This window comes from Mirounga leonina, unplaced genomic scaffold (genome assembly GCF_011800145.1).
Source record: "Mirounga leonina isolate KUSES-001 unplaced genomic scaffold, KU_Mleo_1.0 Mir_83, whole genome shotgun sequence".
Lineage (NCBI taxonomy): Eukaryota > Metazoa > Chordata > Mammalia > Carnivora > Phocidae > Mirounga > Mirounga leonina.
Window position 1 is genome coordinate 328,111 of NW_023270826.1, and position 27,176 is coordinate 355,286.

The 27,176-nt window shown below is 37.3% G+C and overlaps 1 protein-coding gene and 1 pseudogene across 7 annotated transcripts in view; both read left to right on the top strand.

Annotated features, from left to right (window-relative positions):
- The first annotated feature begins 3,635 nt into the window (after positions 1 to 3,635).
- Positions 3,636 to 27,176, top strand: part of LOC118002836 (ral GTPase-activating protein subunit alpha-1) — a 252,275-nt gene continuing 228,734 nt past the window's right edge. For 3 of the 7 annotated variants that reach the window (XM_034993440.1, XM_034993439.1, XM_034993441.1), the window contains exon 1: positions 3,637 to 4,158. In XM_034993440.1, the coding sequence (XP_034849331.1) occupies positions 4,053 to 4,158 (106 nt within the window). In that variant the 5' untranslated portion in view covers positions 3,637 to 4,052. Of the gene's footprint in view, positions 4,159 to 27,176 lie in introns of all 7 variants that reach the window. The other 4 variants (XM_034993443.1, XM_034993444.1, XM_034993445.1 and 1 more) reach the window with 4 other exon arrangements.
- On the top strand, positions 4,454 to 24,119 carry LOC118002821 (annotated as a pseudogene).

Below are 27,176 nucleotides of genomic sequence, written 5' to 3' on the forward strand. Positions count from 1 at the left end.
CCAACATGAACTATTGGTCTGTGAAATAGAAAAGATCATGGCACTTCAGGCAAATTCAATCCCAATGCCCAAATGATGTTATCAAAACTCAGTCTCTTCCTCTATCTCCTCTGTTCTCAGAGTATTGGTGCTATCCTCAGCAGATTCTCTTCACATGTTGGTTCCTAGCAGTTCCAGGCTTTCATCCTGAAAAAAGAGCTTCTCTTTCTCAAGGGTTGTTGGAGTGAGTTTTACTGGACTGACATGGTCTTGTGCCAGTCCCTAACACACTTGCTTTGCCCAGGGTGCTTGAGTACTGAAGTCTAAATGGGGCCATGGGGCATGAGATCCAAAGAGACCAAGAGAGGGGTGGCTTTGCAAAGGAAAATCTGGGTATGATTATCAGAAGAAGGCAGGCAAACCAACCTCCATCCACTATAATCAGTGTAGCTAATTACTTTTTAAAAAAATCTCTAATAAGTTTAGAAAGAGAAAGAGACTAAGTCTGTAAGATATAAAATCTGGACATTTTTCTAGCTTTTCTGAAGTTAGTCCCTCAATGTGAGTTTTATTCTTTGACCTGAAGTGTTATGCATTTCCTGATTTTAAGACAGATATTCAAAAACTAATTGCAAGGAGATAAGACTTCTGAGTGTGTGTGTGTTTAACTGTTAAAATTTATTTAAAACTGAGTGGAAGCTTAAATCCTCCTAAGAGTGGGGGTGGGAAGGAAACCACTGCACCCATAGCTAGAAATGGTGAAAATCTGAGCCCAAACAACGGTTTTGATAATGGAGAGAACATGACTAAGTCAGGAAATATTTAGAAAGTAGAATCATCAGGTCTTGGTAACAAGAGAAGTAAAAAAGAAGAAGACGTAAGATGATAGGAGTTTCTGGATTGAAAAAACAGGGCTGATAGTGGTATTATCAATAAAGATATCAGATGAAGGAGGAAGATCAGGTTTGGGAGAAAAGAGGACAAAGTTGACAAGTTTCAGTTTTCTTTTTTTTTTTTTTTACAAGTTTCAGTTTTCTATGTATTGAATTTGAGTAGTTTGAGTATATTTGAATTTGAGATTAGTATCTCAGAAAAGACACAGGTTATAGGCAGGGACAGAGGTGATTAAAATAATCAAATAAATGATAGAATCATGGGATCAGACAACTTCTACTATCAAAAGAAAACATTTTATAATATAAACATAAAAATTTAAAAACCAACAAATATTTACTCTGTGCCATTGTGGAACATAAAGATAACTTTTTGTAAAAAGCCCTTCTTTTCAAGGAGTTTTTATTCCTACATATACATCTTAATTTGTTTTGTTAGTTTACAATTGGTACATTAGATTTTCTTAACCTTCTTTAAAACAACTTTTGTTTTTTATTTTTTAATTGTAAAAGCTTTATATGCTTTTTGTAAAGGAAATATAAGCAAAATATAAAGAAGAAAATTAAAATCACCTGTAATTCCACTTTGCAGATATAATAACAATTTTGGAGTATTTTTTTCATCTTTTTCTAATTACATTTTATACACAATTTTTTTTCAGAGTTTTGATAACATACATATTTGCAGTTTTGTATTTGCTTTTTCATTTAACATTGTCTTGAGTATTTTCCATGTCATTAAAAAAATCTTCATATTAGTAATTTTCATGGTCATATAGCATTTTACCAATTGGACATTCATCTCCTTTCTGATGGACATTTATTTGTTTCCAATCTTTTTTTTTTTTTTAAAGATTTTATTTATTTATTTGACAGAGAGAGACACAGCGAGAGAGGGAACACAAGCAGGGGGAGTGGGAGAGGGAGAAGCAGGCTTCCCGCGGAGCAAGGAGCCAGATGTGGGGCTCCATCCCAGGACCCTGGGATCATGACCTGAGCTGAAGGCAGATGCTTAACGACTGAGCCACCCGGGCGCCCCTGTTTCCAGTCTTTCAATGTTATAGATCATGTGTTAATATTTTTCATATTTTACCCATTTATGGTTTTGTAGAATAGAATTCTGAAAGTGGAACTAATGAATCAAAGTATGTAAATGTTTTTAAGTGTCTTGATACATAATGCCAAATTTTAATTTCCAGTAAGCTTGTAGTAATTAATGCTTCTTTCCAGCAAGCAATAGGAGAATCTCTGTCACATTTACCAGGAGTAAGATGTCTAATTTAAAACAAACTTTACTAATTTGACTAATAAGACATTAATTCATTATGGTTAAAAATAAATTATATTAGGTGAAAGAAGCCAGACCCCCCCCCAAAAAAAGTATTCTGAATGCTTATATTTATATAGAACTCTGGAAAATGGGAACTCCAAGTGACAGAAAGCAGATCAGTGGTCACCTGGGAACCAGGGATCAGGTAGAAAGAGGGAGGATTTATCAAGGTGCAAGAGGAAAGTTTTGGAGGTGATGGATATGTTCACTATTTTGATAGTGGTGATGTTTTCATGGGTATATGCAATTGTGGAACTTACCAAATTGTACACTTTGAAAATGTGCAGTTAGTAATTCTCTTCAATAAAGCTGTTTAAAAATTGTTTAAAAATATTGTTTTAATCTGGCTTTAAAAAATTATTAATGTATGAACATTTTCACGTTTTTAAAAAAGATTTATTTGAGAGAGAGAGAGAGAGAACGAGTGGGGGAGAGGTAGAGGGAGAAAATCCCCAGCCCAACTTCCAGCTGAGTGGGAGTTGATCCCAGGAACCTGAGATCATGACCTGAGCCGAAATCAAGAGTCAGCTGCTCAACTGACTGAACCACCCAGGTGCCCCACATTTTCACATTTTAGTTATGAGTATACACTTCTGTGATTTTTTGTGTTCTTTATGAATGTTTCTACATTCTAAGGTGGAGACCTTAGCATTTTTCTCCTGGATTTGTGAACTCTACACCTTAAGAAAATTCACCCTCAGAGTTCTTTTCTCTTGTAATTTTGCACTCTGTTACTGCATGTTTTTGGGCTTCATTTGTGCAAGATAATTTTATTTATTTTATTATTTTTTTATGTGCAAAATAATTTTAATCTAGAGGATGTACTACAACCCTACAAATCCCTAAACTACAATAAACTGGGGCGCCTGGGTGGCTCAGTCGTTAAGCGTCTGCCTTCGGCTCAGGTCATGATCCCAGAGTCCTGGGATCGAGCCCCACATCAGGCTCCCCGCTCCGCGGGAAGCCTGCTTCTCTCTCTCCCACTCCCCAGCTTGTGTTCCCTCCTTCGCGGTGTCTGTCACATAAATAAATAAAATCTTAAAAAAAACCTACAATAACCTGTCCATTATCACTTTGCAAAACCAAAAAAAATCTTTTAAACAAAATTCAACTTAGGAAATGAAAGAAGGACCTTTTTAAACAAAAACTGTACGACAGCACTATGGGAGTTTGGCCAGGAGTCCTTTCGCTTACAATGGCGCGGAACAATTCCCTTCCTTGACTTTCCTGGGCTCCTCCTTTGGCGGCTTACACAGGAAACCAAAGGTGGGTAAGGCCACAGATGAGCTCACGCTGGCATGACGTCAAGAAGCCTTGACGTCAGAAGGCGGTTGCCACGGGGACCATTCGCCACCGACGGCAGAGTCGTGAAACCTCATCACCGCACTCGGCTCCCTTTCGGCCTATGCAGGGTCTAAGCTGCTAAAGAAGCTTTAACCTTAAGGGGGCCTCAGGGAGAGGAGTTGTGCTGCTGCCGCCGAGAGCCTCACCTCCGCGGCTCCGGGTCCCGGGCCCCGGCCTGTGGCTGCGAGCGGCGGCTTCAGGAGGCAGCGGAGGCGGCGGCGACCGACCTGCCGGCTCTCCCCCGCTCCGTGCAGGACTGGGAGAGGGGATCCGCCATATTGGAGCCGGAACCGAAGGTGCCTTGCAGCCGCAGCGCGACGCGGGTGGCTGTGGCGGCTCTGGCCTGGATGTGAGCGGAGTCGGCTGCGCTGGGGCCCGCAAGCCTGGGGAGTGAATGAGTTGCTTACGCTAGTATCCTCCCCGCCCACTCTCTCCACTTTCCGCCGCCGGGGCCGGACCGGGAGGGGGCCGGAGTCGGTCGTGGCGGCGGCGGCGGCAGCGGCAGGATGTTCTCCAAGAAGCCGCACGGGGACGTGAAGAAGTCTACCCAGAAGGTGCTGGACACCAAGAAGGACGCGCTGACCCGTCTCAAGCACCTGCGCATCGTCATCGGTGAGGAGCGAGGGGTGGTCGCGCCCAAAGGCCTTCCAGTCTCTGGGAGCCCCTGGGGACTCTCCCGCCCTCCCCGGCGCTGTGCGGGAATAGAGGGCGAGGCGTTGCCTCCGCAGAGACCCGGGAGGGCGGGTAATTTGGGGAAGGGAAAACTTGGCAGTTGACAGATACTAATCACCACCGACACAGGGTTACCTAATCTTGAGTTAATAGTCCGAGCTCATTTTTACAAACGAGCATTACTCTAAAAACTTAGATCTTTTTTAGACTTTCCGGAGGCTTGGTGTTGTCGATAATGGTGTTTATAGAATATGTATGTCAGGTAACTACCGCCGTCCCCATCCGAGTGGGGGGGAAAAAAAAAACCCTAGGGCGCCTGGGTGGCTCAGTTGGTTGAGCGGCTGCCTTCGGCTCAGGTCATGATCCTGGAGTCCCTGGATCGAGTCCCGCATCGGGCTCCCTGCTCAGCGGGGAGTCTGCTTCTCCCTCTGACCCTTCCTCTTCTCATGTGCTCTCTCTCTCATTCTCTCTCTCTCTCAAATAAATAAATAAAATCTTTAAAAAAAAACAACAACACAGTATAAACCTTAATCTTTCAAGTTTCTTGGCTCCTGAGGGCGAGGAAGCAGTTACACCTCTGGGAAGTGGCTGGTTTCCAAAAATCTTAGGGCAAGAGCCCCGCCCTTCTGTTAAAGTACCTTGTTCATCATTACTGTCACTTAGAGGGAAGATTATTATTAATTACAGAAAACAAAGTAGTTTATAACTTCCTTTGCTTCTCGAAAATTGCATACAATTCTGGTTTTATTTAGTTAAAATTTTCTTACCCTCTGTTGCCCTCTACATCTCTTTGGCTAGCAGACCAAATAGTGCTCCGAGTTGTGGCAATAGGGTTAAACGAATCTTTTGAATACTTGCTCATTTCATATAGGCTGATAAGGGCTGTAAGGATATTTATGGAACATCCGGTTCAGGACTGATCTTTTTAGATGGAATTTGAGGTGAAAAGGAAGGTTACTTTGCTTGTGTTGGTACAGAGAGTTATTGGCAGGACTAACTTTAGAACCCAGATGCCTAAATCCTAGTTCAGAGTTTATTATCCTAAGCTCTCCTTTTAATGAGTGTTTTTCTGAAAAGTGACGTTTAATTAGTGATGTAAGTAAGTCCTGTATTTGAGCTGTGTGTTTCTCTGTTGTTTATTCATACCATCAGGATACTACCACCACCATTTGTATGGTTTACAAAATGATTTCACATAAATTATAATTAATCCTCACAGTAACTATAGAGGTAGATATTATTATACTCCATATTTTACAAATGACAAAGCTGAGGTTTGGGAATGTTAAGTAGTCATCCAGCTACTAGGAGGCCAGAACTGGAGCCCAGATTTCATATCTCCAGTTTGTTTTTTTACTCTTCCTACATTTATGACAGCAAATCTTTATCACAAGTAAGTTGTATTTCTTTCTGTGGAGTAAGAAAACAATTAAATCCAGTTTAGCGATATAAAAAGAGATCCAGTTTTCAAAAAAATATAAATCTTCTAAATATAGTTGAGACTGTGATCTTTTTATTTTCATTCTACTTGAGAGTTAAGTCATTGAAGAAAAGGTTTGGCTGAGAGAGTGCAACAGACAAAGTGTGTGAATGTAGATGTTCACAGATGATGGTCGTTTAAAATTGGAGACTTAATGGAATTTGACACCTACTTGGGACAAACTGTAGGTTGAGTAAAGTCAGAGCTATAAAGTTGAGTTCCAATAGAGTATTGACATTTCCTAAATTAACTGCTGTATTCTTTAGTTACAGAGTGGTTAGGGAATGGTTCATACATACTTCTTGGGTATAAAAGTTTTTTCCATCTGTGTGACATGGTCTAAATTAAGAGGCTAGACGCGTTAGATATTTTGTAGGGTCTAGCTTCCTTGGTTTGAAAACAAAACAATAATAAAAAACCTCTTTGTTTTTTATTAATTTATGGGCTTTTAGAAAATGGAGCATATACTATATATAAACACTTAAAATATCCTTAAGAACCTTCAAATAGAGAATACTGTGCTTTCAGACTCCCTGCCCTGTCAGTGGATGAGGTCCATACAGAGATTACAGCACTTTAGTACTCTTATTTTTATTTATTTATTTTTAATATTATGTTTTATTTTAGTTCCAGTGTAGTTAACATACAGTGTTATACTAGTTTCAGGTGTATAATATAGTGATTCACCAATTCCATATATTACTCAGTTCTCATCAAGGTAAGTGTACTCCTAATCTTCACCTATTTCGTCCATCTCCCCCACCCACCTCCCCAGTAAACATGTTTGTTCTCTATAGTTAAGAGTCTGTTTTTTTGGGGTGGGGGCGCCTGGGTGGCTCAGTCAGTTGGCATCTGAATCTTGATTTCAGCTCAGGTCATGATCTCAGGGTTGTGGGATTGAGCCCCACATCAGGCTCCACTGAGCTTGGAGCCTTCTTGAGATTGTCCTTCTGCCCCTCCCTTCCAGTTCACGAGTGCGTTCCAGTTCATATATATATATATATATATATATTTTTTTTTTTTTTTTTTTTTTTGGTTTGTCTCTTTTTACACCTCAGTAGTTTTAAACCAGTAGTTCTCAACCAGGGACAGTTCGTTGTCCCTCTGGCAATATTGGCAATGTCTGGAGATACTTTTGGTTGTCACAAATGGGGGAGAGGCTACTGGCATCTAGTGGGTTGCAGATATGCTGCTAAATATCTTACATTGCTCAGGATAACACATCACAACAATATTCTGGCTCTAAATGTAGTGCTGAGATTTAGAAACCTTGTCAAAATAATGGAGTAAAAGATGGATCTCCAGATGTTGTACTTGTTATGGAAAGAACCTAAATGTCCATTGACTGATAAATGGATAAAGTGGAATATTACTCAGCCATAAAAAAGAATGAAATCTTGCCACTTGCAACAATGTGGATGGAGCTAAAGTATATTATGCTAAGCAAATTAAGTCAGTCAGAGAAAGACAAATACCATATGATTTCACTCTTGTGTGGAATTTAAGAAACAAAACAGATGAACGTAGGGGAAAGAAAAAAAAAAGAGGGAGGCAAACCATAAGAGAGACTCTTAACAATGGAGAACAAACTGAGGGTGGCTGGAGGGGTGGTGGCTGGGGGGATGGGCTAAACGGGTGATGGGTATTAAGGAGGGCATGTGTTGTGATGAGCACTGGGTATTGTATGTAAGTGATGAATCACTAAATTCTCCTGAAACTACAGTTACAGTACATGTTAACTAACTAGAATTTAAATAAAAACTTGAAACAAAAACAACAAAACAAAAACAAATGTACATTGGTTCTACTATATTAATTAATTGAATAAAATATTCTGTATCTTTAAATGATTACAGTTATTTTGTTTGAAATATGGTTAATGTAATTCCTAAGAAAATGACTGTGAAAAAGTAGAGTGACAAAAACTATAAGGTCCACCAATCAGGTACCTTATTTTGCAGATGGAAGAGCCATTTCAAATCCTGTATTTATTTTTTTTAAATGTTTTATTTATTTATTTATTTGACAGAGAGAGAGACACACACAGCGAGAGAGGGAACACAAGCAGGGGGAGTGGGAGAGGGAGAAGCAGGCTTCCCGCCAAGTAGGGAGCCCGATGCCAGGCTCGATCCCAGGACCCTGGGATCCTGACCTGAGCCGAAGGCAGATGCTTGGCATCCCCATTTCAAATCTTTTCTGGAAGTAGGTGCGAGTTTTACCTAAAAACATTGTGAGGAAACTAGTTTGCAAAGTGGGCATTGCCAGTTACACAGGATTTTTATTTTTGATTGGTTCCATCTGAACTATATTTTTAACCCTTAAAATGAATTGCCATTCATTCAGGGTATTTAGGGAGAATTCAGTGCATCCAAATATATGAGAACATAATTTAAACATCCAGTCTAAACCTTTTTCCTGCCATGTGTTCCTAAGGGACACATGAGACATTCCAGCTGAATTTTACAACTTGACTCTGAAGGACTTAGATTTAAGTCTGCTGTGTTTATTGATATTGCTATATATTTTATTTGTAGAAACTGGGAGTTAGAGTTTTTAAAAAACAGAAATAAAGCCTTGTCTAGTTTAAAAAGTTTTGTGTTATCCTCTCTTCTCTTCCCGTCCCCTTTTTTTCAATTACAAGCCTTGAGATAATACACTAAGTTAGCACATGTAAGGTAGCTAACAATGCCTGCATATAGTGGATATTGACTAAATGTTAATTTTCTTCTGTGGCTAGGTAAGTTCAGTCGTGATGACTTAAAAATAAGAAGATGAGTTCTTATTCAGTTAATAAATACACTGATTTTTGTTGGATCATTCTTTTTTTTTTTTTTTTAAGATTTTATTTATTTATTTGACAGAGACAGCGAGAGCAGGAACACAAGCAGGGGGAGTGGGAGAGGGAGAAGCAGGCTTCCCGCTGAGCAGGGAGCCCGATGTGGGACTCGATCCCAGGACTCTGGGATCATGACCTGAGCCGAAGGCAGACGCTTAACGACTGAGCCACCCAGGTGCCCCTGGATCATTCTTTCTAACAGCTTTATCGATATAGAATTGGTATACAATAAATTGCACATATTTAAAGCATGCAATTGAATAATTTTGACATACATACATACCTTGTGAAGCCATCATGGCAATTAAGATTAGGGACATAGCCAGACATTCCAGGTAGCAATTTTATCTATAGCCTCCCAAAGTTTCCTTTTGCTCCTTGGTAATCCCTTTCTCCCACCCCTGCATGCACCCCATCCCCCCCCACCTTCCCTTGGGCAAAACTTTGTGTGTGTGTGTGTGTATGGAATTACACAGTTATGTGTGTGTGTGTACGTACATATGGAATTACACAGTATTTACTCTTTTTTGTTTGGTTTCTTTTATTCAGCCTTATTTGAAATTCATCTATGGTGTGTTGGGAGTATATTGCTTTGTTGCTGAGTAGTATCCCATTGTTTGGATATGCCACAATTTGATAATCTACCTGTTGATGGACATATGCATTTGCAGTTTTGGGCTATTACACATAAAGCTGCTGTGAGGTGTACTTGTTTATAGACACATGCTTTTTTCTCTCTTGGATAAATACCTAGGAGTGGAATGGCTGGATCACATAGTTGTGTGTTTAAATTTATAAGAAACTGCCATACTGTTTTTTTTTTTTTTTTTAAGATTTTATTTATTTGCGAGAGAGACAATGAGAGACAGAGAGCATGAGAGGGAGGAGGGTCAGAGGGAGAAGCAGACTCCCTGCTGAGCAGGGAGCCCGATGTGGGACTCGATCCCGGGACTCCAGGATCATGACCTGAGCCGAAGGCAGTTGCTTAACCAACTGAGCCACCCAGGCGCCCCTGCCATACTGTTTTTTATAATTTTACATTCTTACCAGCAGGGTATGAGAGTTCCATTTCCTCCACAAAAGTACCAACACCACTTGGTATGGCTGGTCTTTTTAATTTCAACCACTCTAATAAATATGTAGTAGTTGTAATTGTTTCTCTGATATCTAATAAGGTTGAGCTTCTTTTCATGTGCTTATTTTTCCATTGTATAACTTCTTTGAGTGTCTATTCAAATTTTTTCATTCAGTTTTGAAAATTCTTTATATTCTTTGAATACACGTACTTTATTAGATACATGATTTGCAGGGGCGCCTGGGTGGCTCAGATGGTTAGGCGTCTCCCTTCGGCTCAGGTCATGATCCCAGAGTCCTGGGATCGAGTCCCGCATCGGGCTCACTGCTCCTTGGGAGCCTGCTTCTCCCTCTGCCTCTCTCTCTCTCTGTCTCTCATGAATAAATAAAATAAAATCTTAAAAAAAAAAAACAAACATTTGCAGAGATCTTTTTTCCCAGTCTTTGGATTGTCTTTTAAATTTCTTAATATTTTCTTTGAAGGAGTAGGAATTCTTAATTTTGATTAAGTCCATATATCAATTTTGTCTCTCATGGTTTATTCTTTTCATGTTAGATCTAAATCTTGGCCTAAGCTGAAGTCACAAAGAGCTTCTGCTATCCTTTCTTCAAGAAATTTTGTAATTTTAGGATCTATTGAGTTAACTTTGTAAATATGGTTTAAGGTATGGATTGACTTTTTTTGTGTGTGTGTGTGCAATGGATATTCAATTGCTCCAGCACCATTTGTTGAAAAAGACAGCCCTTTCTCCACTGAATTGCCTTTGCACTTTTTCCAAAACTCATTTGTCTATATATGTGAGGGCCTATTTCTGGAATTTCTATTTTGTTCCAGTGATCTGTTCGTTTGTGTTAGAGCCAAGACCCCTCCCTTTCCCTCTTTTCTCTTATTCACTTTCTCCTCTCTCTCTCCCTCTTTCTCTGTATGTGTTCACACACACACACGCACACACAGTTTTTGTTGGTTTTTTTTACCGTAACAATAAATCTTGAAATCAGGTAGTGTTGTTCCTTCCTACAACTTTGTTCTTCCTTTTCAAAGGTTTTTTTGGAGGTGGGGGTGGTGGGGGTTGTATCAGGTCCTTTGCATTTCCATATGAGTTTTAAGATTAGATTGTCAGTTTCTTAAAAAAAAAAAAAATTCCTCCAGGGATATTGATTGGGATTATGGTGGCTCTCTTGGTCAATTTGGGGGGGGGGGGCAGGGAATAGACAACAATATTGAGTTCTCTAACTCATGAACAAGATATGTTTCTCCATTTACATAGGGCTTTTTAAATTTCTCTTGGCAGTGTTTAGTAGTTCTTAATGTACAGGTCTTACACATTTTCTGTCACTTATCCCTAAATATTTTCTACTTTTGATGCTGTTGTAAATGGTATTTTTAGATCCATTTCCTTGCTAGTGTATGGAAATACAATTTTTTTAAAGTGTTGCTTTTTTTCTTTTCTTTTTTTAGTAATCTCTACACCCCTTGTAGGGCTTGAACTCATGACCCCCAAATCAGTAATCACATGTTCTTCCTACTGAGTTAGCTGGGTGCCCCTGATTTTTGTGTACTGAGCTTGTATATCCTGAAATCTTGCTGACTCACTTAGTATTGCTAAACTCACATGTTCATATTAATTTTTTGTAGATTCCATTGGGTTTTTTACATAGACAGTGTCGTCTGAATAAAAACCATTTTATTTCTTCCTTTCCAACGTGGATGCTTTTGTTTATTTTTTTCTTGGCTTATTGAACTCACTAGAACGCTTAGCACAGTGTAGAATAGAAGTGCTGAGAGTGGGCATCCTTGTATTGTTCCTGATCTTAAGAGTAAAACAATCAGTTTTTTTTATCATACAACATGATACCTTTTATCATGTTAAGAAAGTTTCATTTTTTGCTGAGAGTTTGGATCAGGAATGGATGTTGGATTTGTTAAATGCTTTTTGTACTACTGAGATGAACAGATCTTTCTTTCATTTATGAATCTGATGAATTATAGTCATTGATTTCAAATGTTAGTCAGCTCTGCAGTCCTGGGATTAAACCTCACTTGGTCATAATGTATTGTCATTTTTATATATTGTTGGGTTTGATATGCTAAAATTTTGTTTATAATTTTTATATTTTTGTTCATGAGGGATATTGGCCTGCACTTCTCTTTTCTTGTAATGGTTTTGGTTTTGGTATCAGGTAATGCTAGCCTTATAGTATTAATTGAGAAGTATTCATGTAGAATTATTTTTTACTTAAATGTTTGGTGGAATTCACCAGTGAAGCCATCTGGATCTGCAGTTTTCTTTGAAGCCATGTTTTTAACTATTTTATTAGGAAGACGGCTGTTCACGTTATCCATTTCTTCTTGAGTGAGCATTGGTAGTTTTTTTTTTTTCAAGGAAGTTTTATTTCATATAAGTTGTCAAGTTTATAGGCATAAAGTGGTTCATAATACTCCCTTATCCTTTTGATGTCTGTAGAATCTGTGGTGATGTCACCTCTCTTAAACTTGATATTGATAATTTGTCTTTTCCTGATCGGAATGACTGGAGGCTTATCACTCTTATTAATCTAAAAGAACCAGCTTGTGGCTTTACTGATTTTCTGTTTTTCCATTTTTATTTCATTGATCTCTGCTTTGATCTCTTGATTATTTCTCTTTTTTTTGGCTTAGGTTTAATTTGCTCTTTTTCTAGTTTCTTAAAATGTAAATTGAGATTACTGATTTGAGACCTTTTTTCTTCCCACTGTAGGCATTTGGTGATACAAATTTTTCCTAAGTAGTATCCCACAAATTATGGTATTTTGTATTCACATTTTCAGTGAGATCCATAGTACATTCTACCTTGCCTTTTTGGTTTCTTCTTTGATCCATTGGTTATTTATGATTGTGTTCTTTAGCTTCAAATATTTGTGGATTACTCAGATAATTGTTACTGATTTCTTTCTTTTTTTTTAAAGATTTTATTTATTTATTTGACAGAGAGAGACCAGCGAGAGAGGGAACACAAGCAGGGGGAGTGGGAGAGGGAGAAGCAGGCTTCCCGCTGAGCAGGGAGCCTGATGCGGGGCTCGATCCCAGGACCCTGGGATCATGACCTGAGCCAAAGGCAGACGCTTAACGACTGAGCCACCCAGGCGCCCCTGTTACTGATTTCTAATTTAGTTGCATTATAGTCAGACAACATATTTCATGACTTGATTTCTTTAAAATTGATTTGATAGTCCCACATAGGTTCTAACTTGATACATGTTCAATTTGCACTTGAAAACAATACATATTCTGCTGTTCTTGGGTTGAATGCTCTAAAAATGTCAATTAGGACAAGTTGTTTGATAGCGTTGTTAAAGACTCCTGTATCCTTGCTGAATTGCTGTCTACTTGTTTTATCAATATTGAGAGGGAGTGCTGAAGTTTCTGATTGAAATTGTGGGTTTGTCTGTTTCTTTTTGCAGTTCTATCAGATTTTGCTGAATGTATTTTAAAGTTCTCTTATTAGGTGCCAAAACATTTAAGATTATTCTTTCCCCTTGATAAATTGATTCTTTTTTCTTTTTTTTTTTTTAAGATTTTATTTGAGAGGGAGAGAGAGAGCATGTGCGCATGCATGCACAAACGGGGAGGGAGAAGCAGACTCCCCGCTGAGCAGGGAGCCCAAAGTGCGGCTCAATCCCAGGACCTGGAGATCATGACCTGAACCGAAGGCAGGTGCTTAATGGACTGAGCCACCCAGGTGCCCCTAAATTGATTCTTTCATCATTATGAAATGATCTCTTTCTCCCCAGTAATATTCTTTGCTTTGGAAATTGGCCTTTTAATTAAAATGTTTGGATGATGTACATTCTTTTTTTTGTTACTGTGCTCTTCGTTATATACCCAGAACTTATTTGTCTTATTAAGTGGAAGTTTATACCTTTTGACCACCTTCACCCATTTCCCCCACCTCTTGCCTCAGTCAACCCCCAATCTGTTATGTTTTTATGAAGTTTTCTTTTTAATTTTCACATATAAGGGAAATCATATAGTATTTGTCTTTCTCTGCCATTTCACTTAATATAATGTAGCGAATGGCAGGATTTTCTTTTTCTGTTTTTGTGGCTGACTAATATTCCATTGTATATATAAGTGTAGGATGTATGTGCGTGTGCATGTATACATGCACACACACATTACATTTTCTTTATTCATCCATTGGAATAACTGAAGTTGTTTCCATGTCTTGGCTATTATAAATAATGCTGTAGTGAATGAGGGGATGCAAGTATCTCTTTGAGGTAGTGATTTCATTTCCTTCAGATATATACCCAGAAGTGGAATTGCTAGATCATATGGTAGTTCTGTTTTGAATTTTTTGAAGAATCTCCCAACTGTTTTCCACAGTGGCTGTACTGATTTACATTCCCACGAACAATGTACACAGGTTCCCTTTTCTCCACATCCTTACCAATACTTAACTTCTTTTTGAAAATAGACATTCTAACAGGTGTGAGATGATATCTCACTGTGTTTTGGATTTGCATTTCCCTGATGATTAGTGATGTTGAGCACCTTTTCATGTACCTGTTGGCCATCTGTATGTCTTTGGAAAAATGTCTATTCAGATCTTCTGTCTATTTTTAAATTGGATTGTTTGTTATTTTGCTATTGAATTGAATGAGTTCTTTATATATTTTGGATATTAACCCCTTATCAGATACATGATTTGCAGATATCTTTTCCATTCTGAGGGTTGCCTTTTCATTTTGTTGATGCTTTGCTGTGCAGAAGCCTATTAGTTTGATGTAATTTGGTTATTTTTTATTTTTAAAAGATTTTATTTATTTGACAGAGAGAGAGACAGCGAGAGAGGGAACACAAGCAGGGGGAGTGGGAGAGGGAGAAGCAGTTTTCCCGCAGAGCAGGGAGCCCGATGCAGGGTTTGATCCCAGGACCCTGGAATCATACAACTGAGCCACCCAGGCACCCTGGTTGTTTATTTTTGCTTTTATTATCGCTTCTCGGCCTTTTGGCTAAGATCAAGTGTATTTTTGCTTTTATTGCCTTTTTGTTGTGAAATCCAAACAGTCATCAGGACCAGTGTCAAGGAGCTTACCAATTATGTGCTTTTCTAGGAGTTTTGTGGTTTCAGGTCTTAGTGTAAGTCTTTAATTTACTTTTAATTAATTTTTGTATATGTTGTAACATAGGGGTCCAGTTTCATTCTTTTGCATGTGGCTGTCCAGTTTCCCCAACACTGATTATCTTTTTCCTGTTGTGTATTCTTGGCTCCTTTGTTGTAAATTAATTGACCATTTATGCATTGGTTTATTTCCCTCAATTCTGTTCCATTGATCTGTGTATCTGTTTTTATGCAAATATCATACTGTTTTGATTACTTTAGCTTTGTAATAGAGCTTGAAATCAGGGAGTGTGATGCCTCCAACTTTGTTCTTTCTCCAGATTGCTTTGGTTGCTTGAGGTACTTTTTGGTTCCATACAAATTTTAGGTTTATTTTTTGTATTCTTGTGAAAAATGCCATTGGGATTTTAATAGGGATTGCATTGAATCTTTAGATTGCTTTGGGTAGTGTGGACACTTTAACTTTTAAGTTTTCCAATCTGTGAGTATGGAATGTATTTATTTGTGTCTTCTTCAATTTCTTTCATCAGTATCCTATAGTTTTTAGTGTATGGATCTTTTACCTCCTTACTTAAATTTATTCCTCGGTATTTTTCTTTTGATGGAATTGTAAAAAAAAAATATTTTTTCAAGTAAGCTGTACACCCAACATGGGGCTTGAACTCACAACTCTCAGATCAAGAATTGCATGCTGTACTGATTGAGCTAGCCAGGGGCCCTAGGTTTGTTTTCTTAATTTCTCTTTCTCATGGCTCATTGTTATTCTCATGGCTCATTGTTAGTATATAGAAATGCAACTGAATTTTGTATACTGATTTTGTATCCTGCAACTTTACTGAATTTATTAGTTTTAACAGTTTTTTGGTGGAGTCATTAGAGTTTTCTATGTATAAGAAGAATAGGTCATCTGCAAATAGAGACAGTTTTACATCTTCCTTTCAAATTTGGATGCCTTTAACTTCTTCTTGCCTAATTGCTCTGGCTAGGACTTCTAATACAATGTTGAATAAAAGTAGCAAGAGTGGGCATCTTGTTCCTGATCTTTGAGGAAAATATTTCAACTTTTTACCATTAAGTATGGTGTCAGCTGTGGGCTTGTCATATATGGCCTTTATTATGTGGAGGTGCATGTCCTATATACCCAGTTTGTAGGGAGTTTTTATTATGAGTGGATGTTGAATTTTGTCAAATGCTTTTTCTACATCTATTAAGATGATCATGTGATTTTTATCCTTCATTTTGTTAATGTGGTGAATCGCATTGATTTTGGATGTTGAACCATCTTTGCATGCTTGAAATAAATCCCACTTAATCGTGGCTATGATCCTTTTAACTCATTGTTGAGTTTGGGTTTGCTGCTCTTTTGTTGAGGATTTTTGCATCTATGTTCTTCAGGGATATTATTTTATAGTTTTCTTTCTTTCTCTCTCTTTTTTTCTTTCTTTTAAAGATTTTGTTTATTTATTTGACAGAGAGAAACACAGCGGGAGCGGGAACACAAGCAGGGGGAATGGGAGAGGGAGAAGCAGGCATCCTGCGGAGCAGGGAGCCTGATGCGGGGCTCGATCCCAGGACCGTGGGATCATGACCTGAGCCAAAGGCAGACACTTAATGACTGAGCCACCCAGGCGCTACCTCTCTCTCTTTCTTTCTCTCTTTTTCTTTCTCCTTCTTCTTTTCTCCTTTCTTTCTTTTTTTTTTTTTTAACTGTCAGGGTAACGCTGGCCTTATGAGTTCAGAAGTATTCCCTCTTCTCTCATATGGAAGAGTTGGAGAAGAGTTGGTAATTATTTTTCTTTATTTTTTTTTTTTAAGATTATTTATTTATTTGAGAGAGAGAGAGAGAGACAAACAGCATGAGAAGGGAGAGGGTCAGAGGGAGAAGCAGGCTCCCCGCTGAGCTGGGAGCCTGATGTGGGACTCAATCCCAGGACTCCAGGATCATGACCTGAGCCGAAGGCAGTTGCTTAACCAACTGAGCCACCCAGGCACCGTGTTTTTCTTTAAATGTTTGGTAGAATTCACCAGTGAAGCCATCTGGTCCTGGACTTTTCTCCTTGGGAGGCTTTTGATTACTGACTCAGTCTCCTTACTTGTAATTGTTCTGTTCAGATTCAGACCAATAAGTAGTCATTTATATGTGGATAATGTACATTTAATGCCATTATTGATTTAGTTAAGTTTGAACCTGTTGTCTTGCTATTTGTTTTCTATTTGCCCTGTTTTTCCCTCTTCTCTCTTTTTTGCTTTCCTTGTATTGAATAAATTTATGATTCTTTTAGAAATCTCCTTTGTTGGTTTATTAGCATCTCTTTATTATTATAGTGATTGCTCTAAGATTTATAATATATATCTTTACCAGAGTCTACTATTAGGTGATATACCACTGTATCACTTCTCATATTGTATAACAACTTTATAACAGTGTACTTCCATTTGTCCCCTCAGCCTTTATACTTTTTTGGTCATACATACTTATACATGTTGTAAACGCCATACCATATTATTTTGTTTAAGCAGTTATTTTTTTAAGGACTTTTAAATAATAATAAGAAAACATGCATTTACCCATGTAGTATCATTTCCCACTGCTCCTCATTTCTTTGCAGAGATAGTTATTTCTATCCATCCAGTATTATTTTGGTTCTGCCTGAAGGACTCCTTTAATGTTCCTTTGTGATGATAGTCTGCAGGTGACGAATTCCTTACACTTTTGTTTGTGTGAAAAGTTTTTATTTTGCCTTCTTTTTGGAAAAATATTTGACTCTGTTCAGAATTCTAAGTTGATAGCCTTTTCCTTTGTCCTTTAAAGATTTTACTCCACTGTCTTCTTTCCTTCCTTCCTTCCTTCCTTCCTTCCTTCCTTCCTTCCTTCCTTTCTCTCTCTCTTAAAAGATTTTATTTTTAAGTAACCTCTACATGCAATATGGGTCTCAAACCGACAACCCCGAGATCAAGAGTTGTATGCTCCACTGACTGAGCCAGCCAGGTGCTCCTTGCTTGCATTATTTTGATAAATCTGCTATCATTTTTACTCTGTACATAACATTTAAAAAAATTTTTCTGGCAGCTTTTAAGATTTTCTTTTCATCACTGGTTTTGAGCAGTTGTGCCATGGTATAGTTTTCTTAGTATTTTTTGGCTTTGGGGGTTCATTGAGCTTCTTAGATTCGGTTTACATTTTCATTAAGTTTGGTCATTTTTTTTCCCCACATCTTTCTCCCCTTTTTTGGAATTTCATTTATTAATATATGAGTAAGTATTCATATTAGATTGGTATATTGGGAAAGTATTATTAGTATATTGGAAGGTCTCAGCTTGAAAATAACTGACATTCTTTTCCGTTTAGGGGGGATTCTTTTTTCTCTGTGTTTTATCTTGGGTAGTTTCTCTTGCTGTCTTCAAGTTCACTAGTATTCTGCTACATGCAATCTGCATTGATTTTATCTAGTTTATTTTTCATCTCAGATGTAGTTTTTATCTAGTTCATTTTGGGTGTAAAATTATATTGTCTCTTTTTAACATCTTGAACACTTGGAATACAGTTAAAGTAACTTAATATACTTCTGTGCTTATTCTAACTTCTTTGTCAGTTCTGGGTCAGTTTTAATCAATTGATTATTTTCTTTATCCTGAGTTGTTTTCTTCTTTCTATGCTAACTAATCTTCGCATATCTGATACTGTGAATTTGATCTTAGCTTCTGGATATTTTTGTATTCCTATAAATTCTTGAGCTTTATTCAGGGATGCAGTTAAATTACTTGAAAGCAGTTTGAGCATTTCAGGTCTCGCTTTTGTGGTTTCTTGAGTGGATCTGTCTGGGGCTAATTATTACTTATTATGAGGCAACATCTTCCTGAGTATTCTACCCGGTGAATGCTCTGCAGATTATGAGTTTTTCTGTAGTTCAGCTCTTGGAAACAGGTGCTATTCTCAGTCTTCTGTGATCAGTACTGTTCTCTCAAATTCTTTCACACAGTTCTTTATCCTGTCTTGGGAAGTTTCTTTGTCAGTATGTTATGATCATACTGGAAGGGGATCTTCCTCAGTATCCTGAGTTCTCACTGTGTGCATCTCTTTCTTCTTTGGTGCTTTGTCGTGTGAATTCTAATTATCCTGGTTTCCTTGGACTGTTAGCTGATATTCTCAGTTTATGGATTCTGCTGGCTCTGTCTGATTCCCTTCTCACCATGGCCTGAAGGCTCTTAAGTCAGTAAGCTGGAGCAGTCCCAAAGCACCTGTTTGTGTGCCATCTGTCAGGAATGACTTTCCTTACCTGATGTCTATACCTGCTTGAAACAAACAAAAAACCCACAAAAGACCCTAAAACATAAGTTTTCTTTTTTTGTCTCATTTTTAAAATTTCGATAAACTTTTTTTTATTAACATATAATGTATTATTTGTTTCGGGGGTACAGGTCTGTGATTCATCGGTCTTACACAATACACAGCGCTCCCCACAGTATATACCCTCCCCAGTGTCCACCACCCAGCCACCCCTCCACCCCATCCCTCCCAGCCCCCTCCGCTCCAGCAACCCTCAGTTTGTTTCCTGAGATTAAGAGTGTCTTATGGCTTGTCTCCTTCTCTGGTTTCGTCTTGTTTCATTTTTTCCTCTCTTCCTCTATGATGCCTTGTTTCTCAAATTCCACATATCAGTGAGATCATATGATAATTGTCTTTCCCTGATTGATTTATTTCGCTTAGCATAATACCCTCTAGTTCCAGCCACGTCATTGCAAATGGCAAGATTTCATTTTTTGATGGCTGCATAATATTCCTGTGTGTGTGTGTGTGTGTGTGTGTGTGTGTACCACATCTTTATCCATTCATCTCTCGATGGACATCTGGACTCTTTCCACAGTTTGGCTGTTGTGGACATGGCTGCTATAAACATTGGGGTGCAGATGCTCCTTCAGATCACTACATTTGTATCTTTGGGGTAAATACCCAGGAGTGCAATTGCTGGGTCATAGGGTAGCTCTATTTTCAACTTTTTGAGGAATCTCCATACTGTTTTCCAGAGTGGCTGCACCAACTTGCATTCCCACCAACAGTGTAAGAGGGTTCCCCTTTCTCCGCATCCTTGCCAACATCTGTCATTTCCTGACTTGTTAATATTAGCCATTCTGACTGGTGTGAGGTGGTATCTCATTGTGGTTTTGATTAGTATTTCCCTGAGGCCGTGTGATGTTGAGTACTTTTTCATGTGTTTGGCCATTTGGATGTCTTCTTTGCAGAAATGTCTGTTCATAAAACATAAGTTTTCAAGACATTGTACACCAGCTACTGATAGTAGGAGGTTCTCTGAAACAAATGAGACTGAAAATTGGCTTCATACAAAGCAACTTGCTCCCCATATTTTACTTTTTTATATTTAGAGAAGAAATTGGTTATCATTTGATCACTAAAAAATACGTGATTGTTTTTCTCTAATCTGAATGTGTTAATGTTTCACAAGGAAAATTAGATTAAAATATCCTAAGTCAGAAAAATAAGGAATATTCAATAGGTATAAATGGTAATGTATAAGGATAGAAACAAATATTATATCTTCATTAAATAAACTTAAAAATGGTATAGATTACGTTTGGACTGATATGAATGAAAATCTGAAAATGTGTAGGAGTCATTGTGAATTGTAAACTGCTTATAAAAATAAATTGATTTTATACCTTGAATATATTTTTAAAGATTTGATATGCAAAATTAGTAATTCTATATACATGATATTAGGCTTTTTTATATTCTTTATTTATTTTTCTTTTTTTTTTAAAGATTTTATTTATTTATTTGAGAGAGAGAGCACATGAGAGGGGAGAGGGTCAGAGGGAGAAGCAGACTCCCTGCCGAGCAGGGAGCCCGATGTGGGACTCGATCCCGGGACTCCAGGATCATGACCTGAGCCGAAGGCAGTCGCTTAACCAACTGAGCCACCCAGGCGCCCCTTTTTTATATTCTTTGAGTCTTACTGATTTGAAAAATTAATTTGACCTAATTGAAATACTTTACCTTTGTGTATTTATGAAGAAGTGATACACTGAACAGATTATTTACGTGTTACTGATTAATTAAATAATTACTAAAAGAAGCTGTTTCAAATACTGTAAGCCACCTCTGCATTAACATTTCATTTTTATTAAGGATTTTATTCCATCTAAATGACTTTATATAATGCTTATAGGACTGCATAAAATGTGCAGTATGTGCAATAGAACAATTAGTGGTAAAACAGACAACTGAATACCCATACTTAAAGAAAGGAAACGTTATCAGGTTCTAGGGATGAGCTGATTAAAGCTCTAAGGCATTGAATTTGGTTCTTAGATTTCCTGACAGTTAAAGTGTAAAGAGCTATGTTAGGTTAAGTTTTCAGTGTCTTAAAAAAAGGAAGCATACTTTTTCTAAAAAAACATTTTTTTCTTGTTTCTAAATTCAATCATGGCTTATGTGTATACGTGTGTGTGTGTTCATATATTAGCTAACATCTTTTCTTCTAGAAGAATCCATGTGATAGAAATAGACCTTGAGGAAAATAGGAAATAGGGATAAGTATGTTTGTTAAATCTGTTTCTAATTTCAAATATCTATACAATCTATATGATTTTTTCCTTTTTTTCTTTTTTTGTATTTCTGTCAATGGCATCATCATCCTTCAAGTTACTAAAACATGAAACTTTCATCTTTGACAATGTGGTAGACAAAGATAAATGGATATAAGGGTATCCCACATAAATGTATCTTTGTCTGCCACATTGTCTTCTTTAACTTCTTGTTATCCCTCTCTGGTACTTTACATTTTAGCAATATTGAATCAGAAGTCACTTTCTGTGATGCCTGTACCTTTGCTAATGGTATTTACTGTACCATGCTGTCTTCATGTCACTCTTAGACCCGAAGCTTCTGCTCTTCCTTCAAGGCTCAGGGCAAAATCTGTATGTAGCTTTGGTGCAGCTTTCCCTATCAGAGGGGCATAGGAGCTTTTCCTACACTGTGCTATTTACTTTTAGTAATTTGGTTATTTTATTACAATGTATTTATTTGAATGACTATATCATAACTATCTTCCTGAGGGCAGAGGTGTGTCTTTTCTTCTTCATGTTCCTAGACTCAGCATAGTGCCTGGCATATAATAGGTGCTCAGTAAATATTATGTAGTTCAAGAATGAATATGTTTAAAATAAAATAAAATAAAATACCTGATTAAGCTAAAAAAAAAAAAATATGTTAGGTATGAGGAGAACAAAGTTGCTTTTTTTGTGGCAATTTCCTTTTAATTGACCATGGTAGAAAAAAACATTTAAAGTCAGTGTCCTGATCAGAAAGAGGCCTTGGGTTGTCTTTAGTACCTGTGCAGAAAAATGGGTTCAGAACCTAAAGTCTGTATTATGTAAAAAAGAAAAACCAAAAAAACAGAACATTAACTGAAAAAGGTTTATGGCATTATGGAGAAATTATCAGATAATCTCCCCTCATTATTGAGAGAAATCTTCATGACTCATATACATCTAATTTTTAGAAAACTTATGGCTGATAGCCCAACAATATGTTAGCTTTAAGGTGTGTTTCCCCACCCCCATTTAACAGAATACACTGATCTGTAGCTAGAGAAGGTGAGTAAATATAGCACAAAACATCAAGTTTGTGGCCCTAATTTGTCATAGCAGCCACAGGAGACTAATACAGATTTCTTAGTGTCTTGGCCTTTTGCTCTTCCATATGAATTTGGGAATCAGCTTGTTAAATCCCTAAATAATATTTGTTAGGATCTTTTATTGGATGGACTTGGATCTGTAGGTTTAATTTAGAGGAGGTTGATATTGGTAGGGTATCTGTTCTTCCTATTCCAAGGAGCCTCCATTTGTTTATTTAGGCTCTTTTTATTTAAGAGGGACTTGCATGTCTTTTTTATAGTCAAGGACAGTTAACATTAAAAAAGGATGTTAATTTTTAAAAGGAGGACTTCTGTTTGCTACAGGAGGAGCTCATGTGACCACTTCATTAAATGGTGGTTTAGATAAAGATGAAGGAGAAAGAATGTTCATCTGCATAAAAAGTGATATATGGATGTTTTATAACAAAGTAAATTCAAAATAGTTCTAAATCTTCAGGATAAAATGGGAAAGAAATAAGGAAATATATTTTATATATTGGGATAGGGAAGACCATTCTCAAAACTTACACCAGAGTGAGAAATCATCACAGAAATGCTTGATAAATTTGCTTATATGAAACATTTTATAGCTATAATAGTAAAACCCATCATTAGCAGAGTTAAAAAACACCAAACTGTGAAACATATGCAACAAGTTTAAGAGAATTGATTCCCTAACTTATGGGCTATTAAATATGAAACTTTGATAGACACTAGGGAGGGTATGTGCTCTGGTAAGCACTGTGAATTGTGCAAGACTTGAATCTCAGATCTGTACCTCTGAAACAAATAATGCAATATATGTTAAGAAAAAAAAAAGAAGAAGAAGAAGAAGGTAGCGGGAGGGGAAGAATGAAGCAGGGGAAATCGGAGGGGTAGACGAACCACGAGAGATGATGGACTCTGAAAAACAAACAGGGTTCTGGAGGGGAGGGGGTGGGAGGATGGGTTAGCCTGGTGGTGGGTATTGAGGAGGGCACATTCTGCATGGAGCACTGGGTGTTATGCACAAACCATGAATCATGGAACACTTCATCTAAAACTAATGATGTAATGTATGGGGATTAACATAAGAATAAAAAAAATGAAACTTGGAAAAGATTGTGACATATGTTGTCAAGACATATTAAAAGTAGACCTCTCGGTCTGCCCTCTCCCTCCTCCACTGCTATGGCCTCCTCTGCTGCTGCTCCTGGTGCTGCTTGTGTGCTCGTTCAGTGAGGACCTGATACCTCCTTTGTGAAGTGGCAGCTGAGGAGACTCCATTGCTCTCCATTGCTGATGAAAAGCCCCAGGAAGGAGACAAGGCTGAGAATAATGGTCATTATTAATTTTAAGGTGACGGGGCAGGATAGTTCTGTGGTACAGTTTAAGATGAAGAGGTATACACCACTTAGTAAACTAATGGAAAGCCTATTGTAAAAGGCAGGGTTTGTCAGTGAGGCAGATCAGATTCTGATTTGATGGGCAGCCAATCAATGAAACAGACACATCTGCACAGTTGGAAATGGAGGATGAAGATACAGTTGATGTGTTCCAGCAGCAGACAGGAGGAGTCTACTAAAAAGAGGACTTGCTACTCTACTCTAGAACTCTCTTCCTCCAGACCAAGACAGTCTCAATGAGAAAACTGCAATTTGATTCCACCACATCTTTACTACTACAGTACTGTTTTCTCGATTCTTTCATTTTCCCCTTCCCCATTACTTAATTGTATATAAAATAACTGTGTATGTGCACAAGCATACTGTATTTTTTTTTTTAAGATTTTTATTTATTTATTAGAGAGAGAGAATGATAGAGAGCATGAGAGGGAGGAAGGGTGAGAGGGAAAAGCAGACTCCCTGCCGAGCAGGGAGCCCGATGCAGGACTCGATCCTGGGACTCCAGAATCATGACCTGAGCTGAAGGCCGTCGCTTAACCAACTGAGCCACCCAGGCGCCCCTGTATTATTTATTTATTTATTTTTTTTTTTAGCTAAATGGCCGATGGTATGTTTTGATTGACATCAAATGGAGATGGAATGGGGAAATAGACTGGTTCTGTGAAAATACCTCCTTTCTCTATTAGTGGCATGCTCATTCAGCTCTTTATATTCCAGTAAGTTATTTTGTTCTCAGCATTTAACAAAAAAAAGAACAACATAAAAATCCTTGCATACCTTGTTCAATTGGAGAATTTTAATGTTTTTTATTTATCATTTATCATATCAAGGAGAATTTTATAACTTTTTTGTATGAAGCTGTTATATGTAGGGCAATCTGTCTTTAAGTAGGGATAAATTACTCTAAAAGAAATTAATCCTAGATAGTTTTCTTTTCAAGTCAAGCATCTTGTTGTTTAAAAAGATTTTATTTATTTATTGGCCAGAGAGAGAGAGCTCGTGCATAAGCAGCGGGAGGGCAGGCAGAGGGAGAAGCAGGCTCCCAGCTGAGCAAGGAGCCCAATGCAGGACTTGATCTCAGGACCCTGGGATCATGACCTGAGCCAAAGGCAGAAGCTTAACGACTGAGCCACCCAGGCGCCCATAGATTCTGTACTTTATTCTCAGTCTCTAACCTACTAAAAAGGGATAAATTAGAAAATTATTTAAAAGTTACATTTTGGGAAAACAAGAATTGAATGAAAGGAAATAAAATTCATTGTTGGTATTTTATGTCAAATAAACACAAGGAAATCCTTAAATTGTGTCACCTAGCAAAATTACTCTTTCCCTTCCCACCCCAAACTGAAGTAAAATAGCTAGTAAAAGGTACATTTGTGTTACCAAAAATTTGTCATCATTGTATGAATCCTTTTAAATCAGTAGGTTCAAGATTCCCAATCACCTTTCTTTTTCTATCAGTTGTCTTTAGAGCCTTCTAGAGGCAAGTTGGTTGTTACAATAAACTGCTGCTTATAAACATGCCATTTATTGTAAAATGTCTTTAAGGAAAATACGCATCTGTTTGATGACTTTATTTCTTTAAAACTCTTGAAAATGTTGGGTCTGAGCAATCATTTGAATAAATATATAGTGCTTTGCTAGATTTTAGGCAACTCCAAAGGAGTAAAGGAGTTGATGGCACAGTAAAATGTTAAATATGAAATAGTATAAAAGAGAAAGATTGTAGGAATTTTAATAGTATTTACTTTTCTTTATTCATTGTAATACATTTTCCAAATGTGCATATGTTTATTTTCAGCATCCAGAAGAATGCCTTTGAGTGTAGGGGGATGAATTGAGAAATTATTTTCTATTTTAGAGGTGTAGAACTGGATCCAGAATAGCAGTAGCAATGTATTTTGATTCTTCTATCGTCTGACCACTCAAGAAAAGGACATTATTTTATAATAATAGTGGTATACTAATAGCTGGCGTTTGACCCTGTTAAAGTGAAAGTAATGCATTCGTTCACAGTAAACATCAGTAGTTGGTGATACAATAGTTTGTAGTTTCTAGACTTAGAAAAAAAGTTTTTTCCCCAGTCTGATTTCTCTTTTTCAGGTTAATTCTTTCCCAGACTAGCCTAGAAGTTCTAGCTCTCAGATTCAGTTAGCCAGTTAAGGTTAGGCAGATCTCACAAATTGGATGTCAGGGGGTTGAATATTAGGCTATCTAAAAGGAATAGATTGGCAAAATAAACAGAAATATTCATCCTTTAGCATTCTCTCCCCATTTCCCCTTACTCTCTGCCCCTGGCAACCATTAATCCACTTTCCATCTCTATGAATTTGACTATTCTAGATGTTTCATATAAATGGAATCATAAAATATGTGGTCTTTTGTGTTTTTTTTTTACTTAACATAATGTTTTCAAGGTTTTAGCATTTAATAGTACTTCATTCCTTTTTATGGCTGAATAATATTCAGTTGTATGGATATACCACATTTTGTTTTTCCATTCATCAGTTGGGGACATTGGGTTGTTTCCACTTTTTGATTATTAGGAATAATGATGTACAAACATTTGTGTGGTTGTGTTTTCAATTTTTGGGTATATACTGTTCCAGGAGTTGAGCTGCCAGGTCATACAGTAATTCTATATTTAACTTTTTGAGAAACTGCCAAACCATTTCCAAAGCAGCTGCATCATTTATATTCCACCACCAATGTAAAATAGAATGAAATTTCCCCACATGCTTGTCATGCTTGTTATTATCCATCTTTCTGAGTATAGCTATTCTAGTGGATGAGAAATGGTATCTGATTGTGGTTTCTTTGTGTTTGTTTTTCCCTTGGGGGCTAATCCAGTTTACTATTTATGGGAAACAAGTGTTTCTTAAGTCTCACTACCTTCATACTAATCTGCTCTTTCAGTTTTAAAGGGTGACAGGCAGATGGCAACTCCCAGGCATCTCACAAAGTAGGCAAGTCACCTTAGGGGAAAAGTTAGATATATTTGAGATAGTATTTTTACATTAATATTACTGCTTCTTGTCTATGACAAGGAGTATCTTTCAGTTTAAGTCTTTAGTCTCTCTTAGCGATATTTCATAGTTTTTAGTATACAAATTTTCATTTCTTTCATTCCCAAATATCTTATTCTTTTCATGCTGTTGTAGATGGAATTGTTTTCTTATTTTCACTTGTGGATTATTCATTGCTAGAGGATAGAGATACAGTTGATTTTGTATTCTGAAACCTAGATGAACTTGTTTTTTTTGGCTCTTACAGATTTTTGTGTGGATTCCTTAGGATTTTTTATATATAAAATCATGTCATTTGTGAAGAGAGATGTAATGCTTCTTTTTTACAATTTGTATGACTTTTATTTATTTTTTATACCTAATTTCTTTAGCTACTCCTTCCAGTACAGTGTTGAGT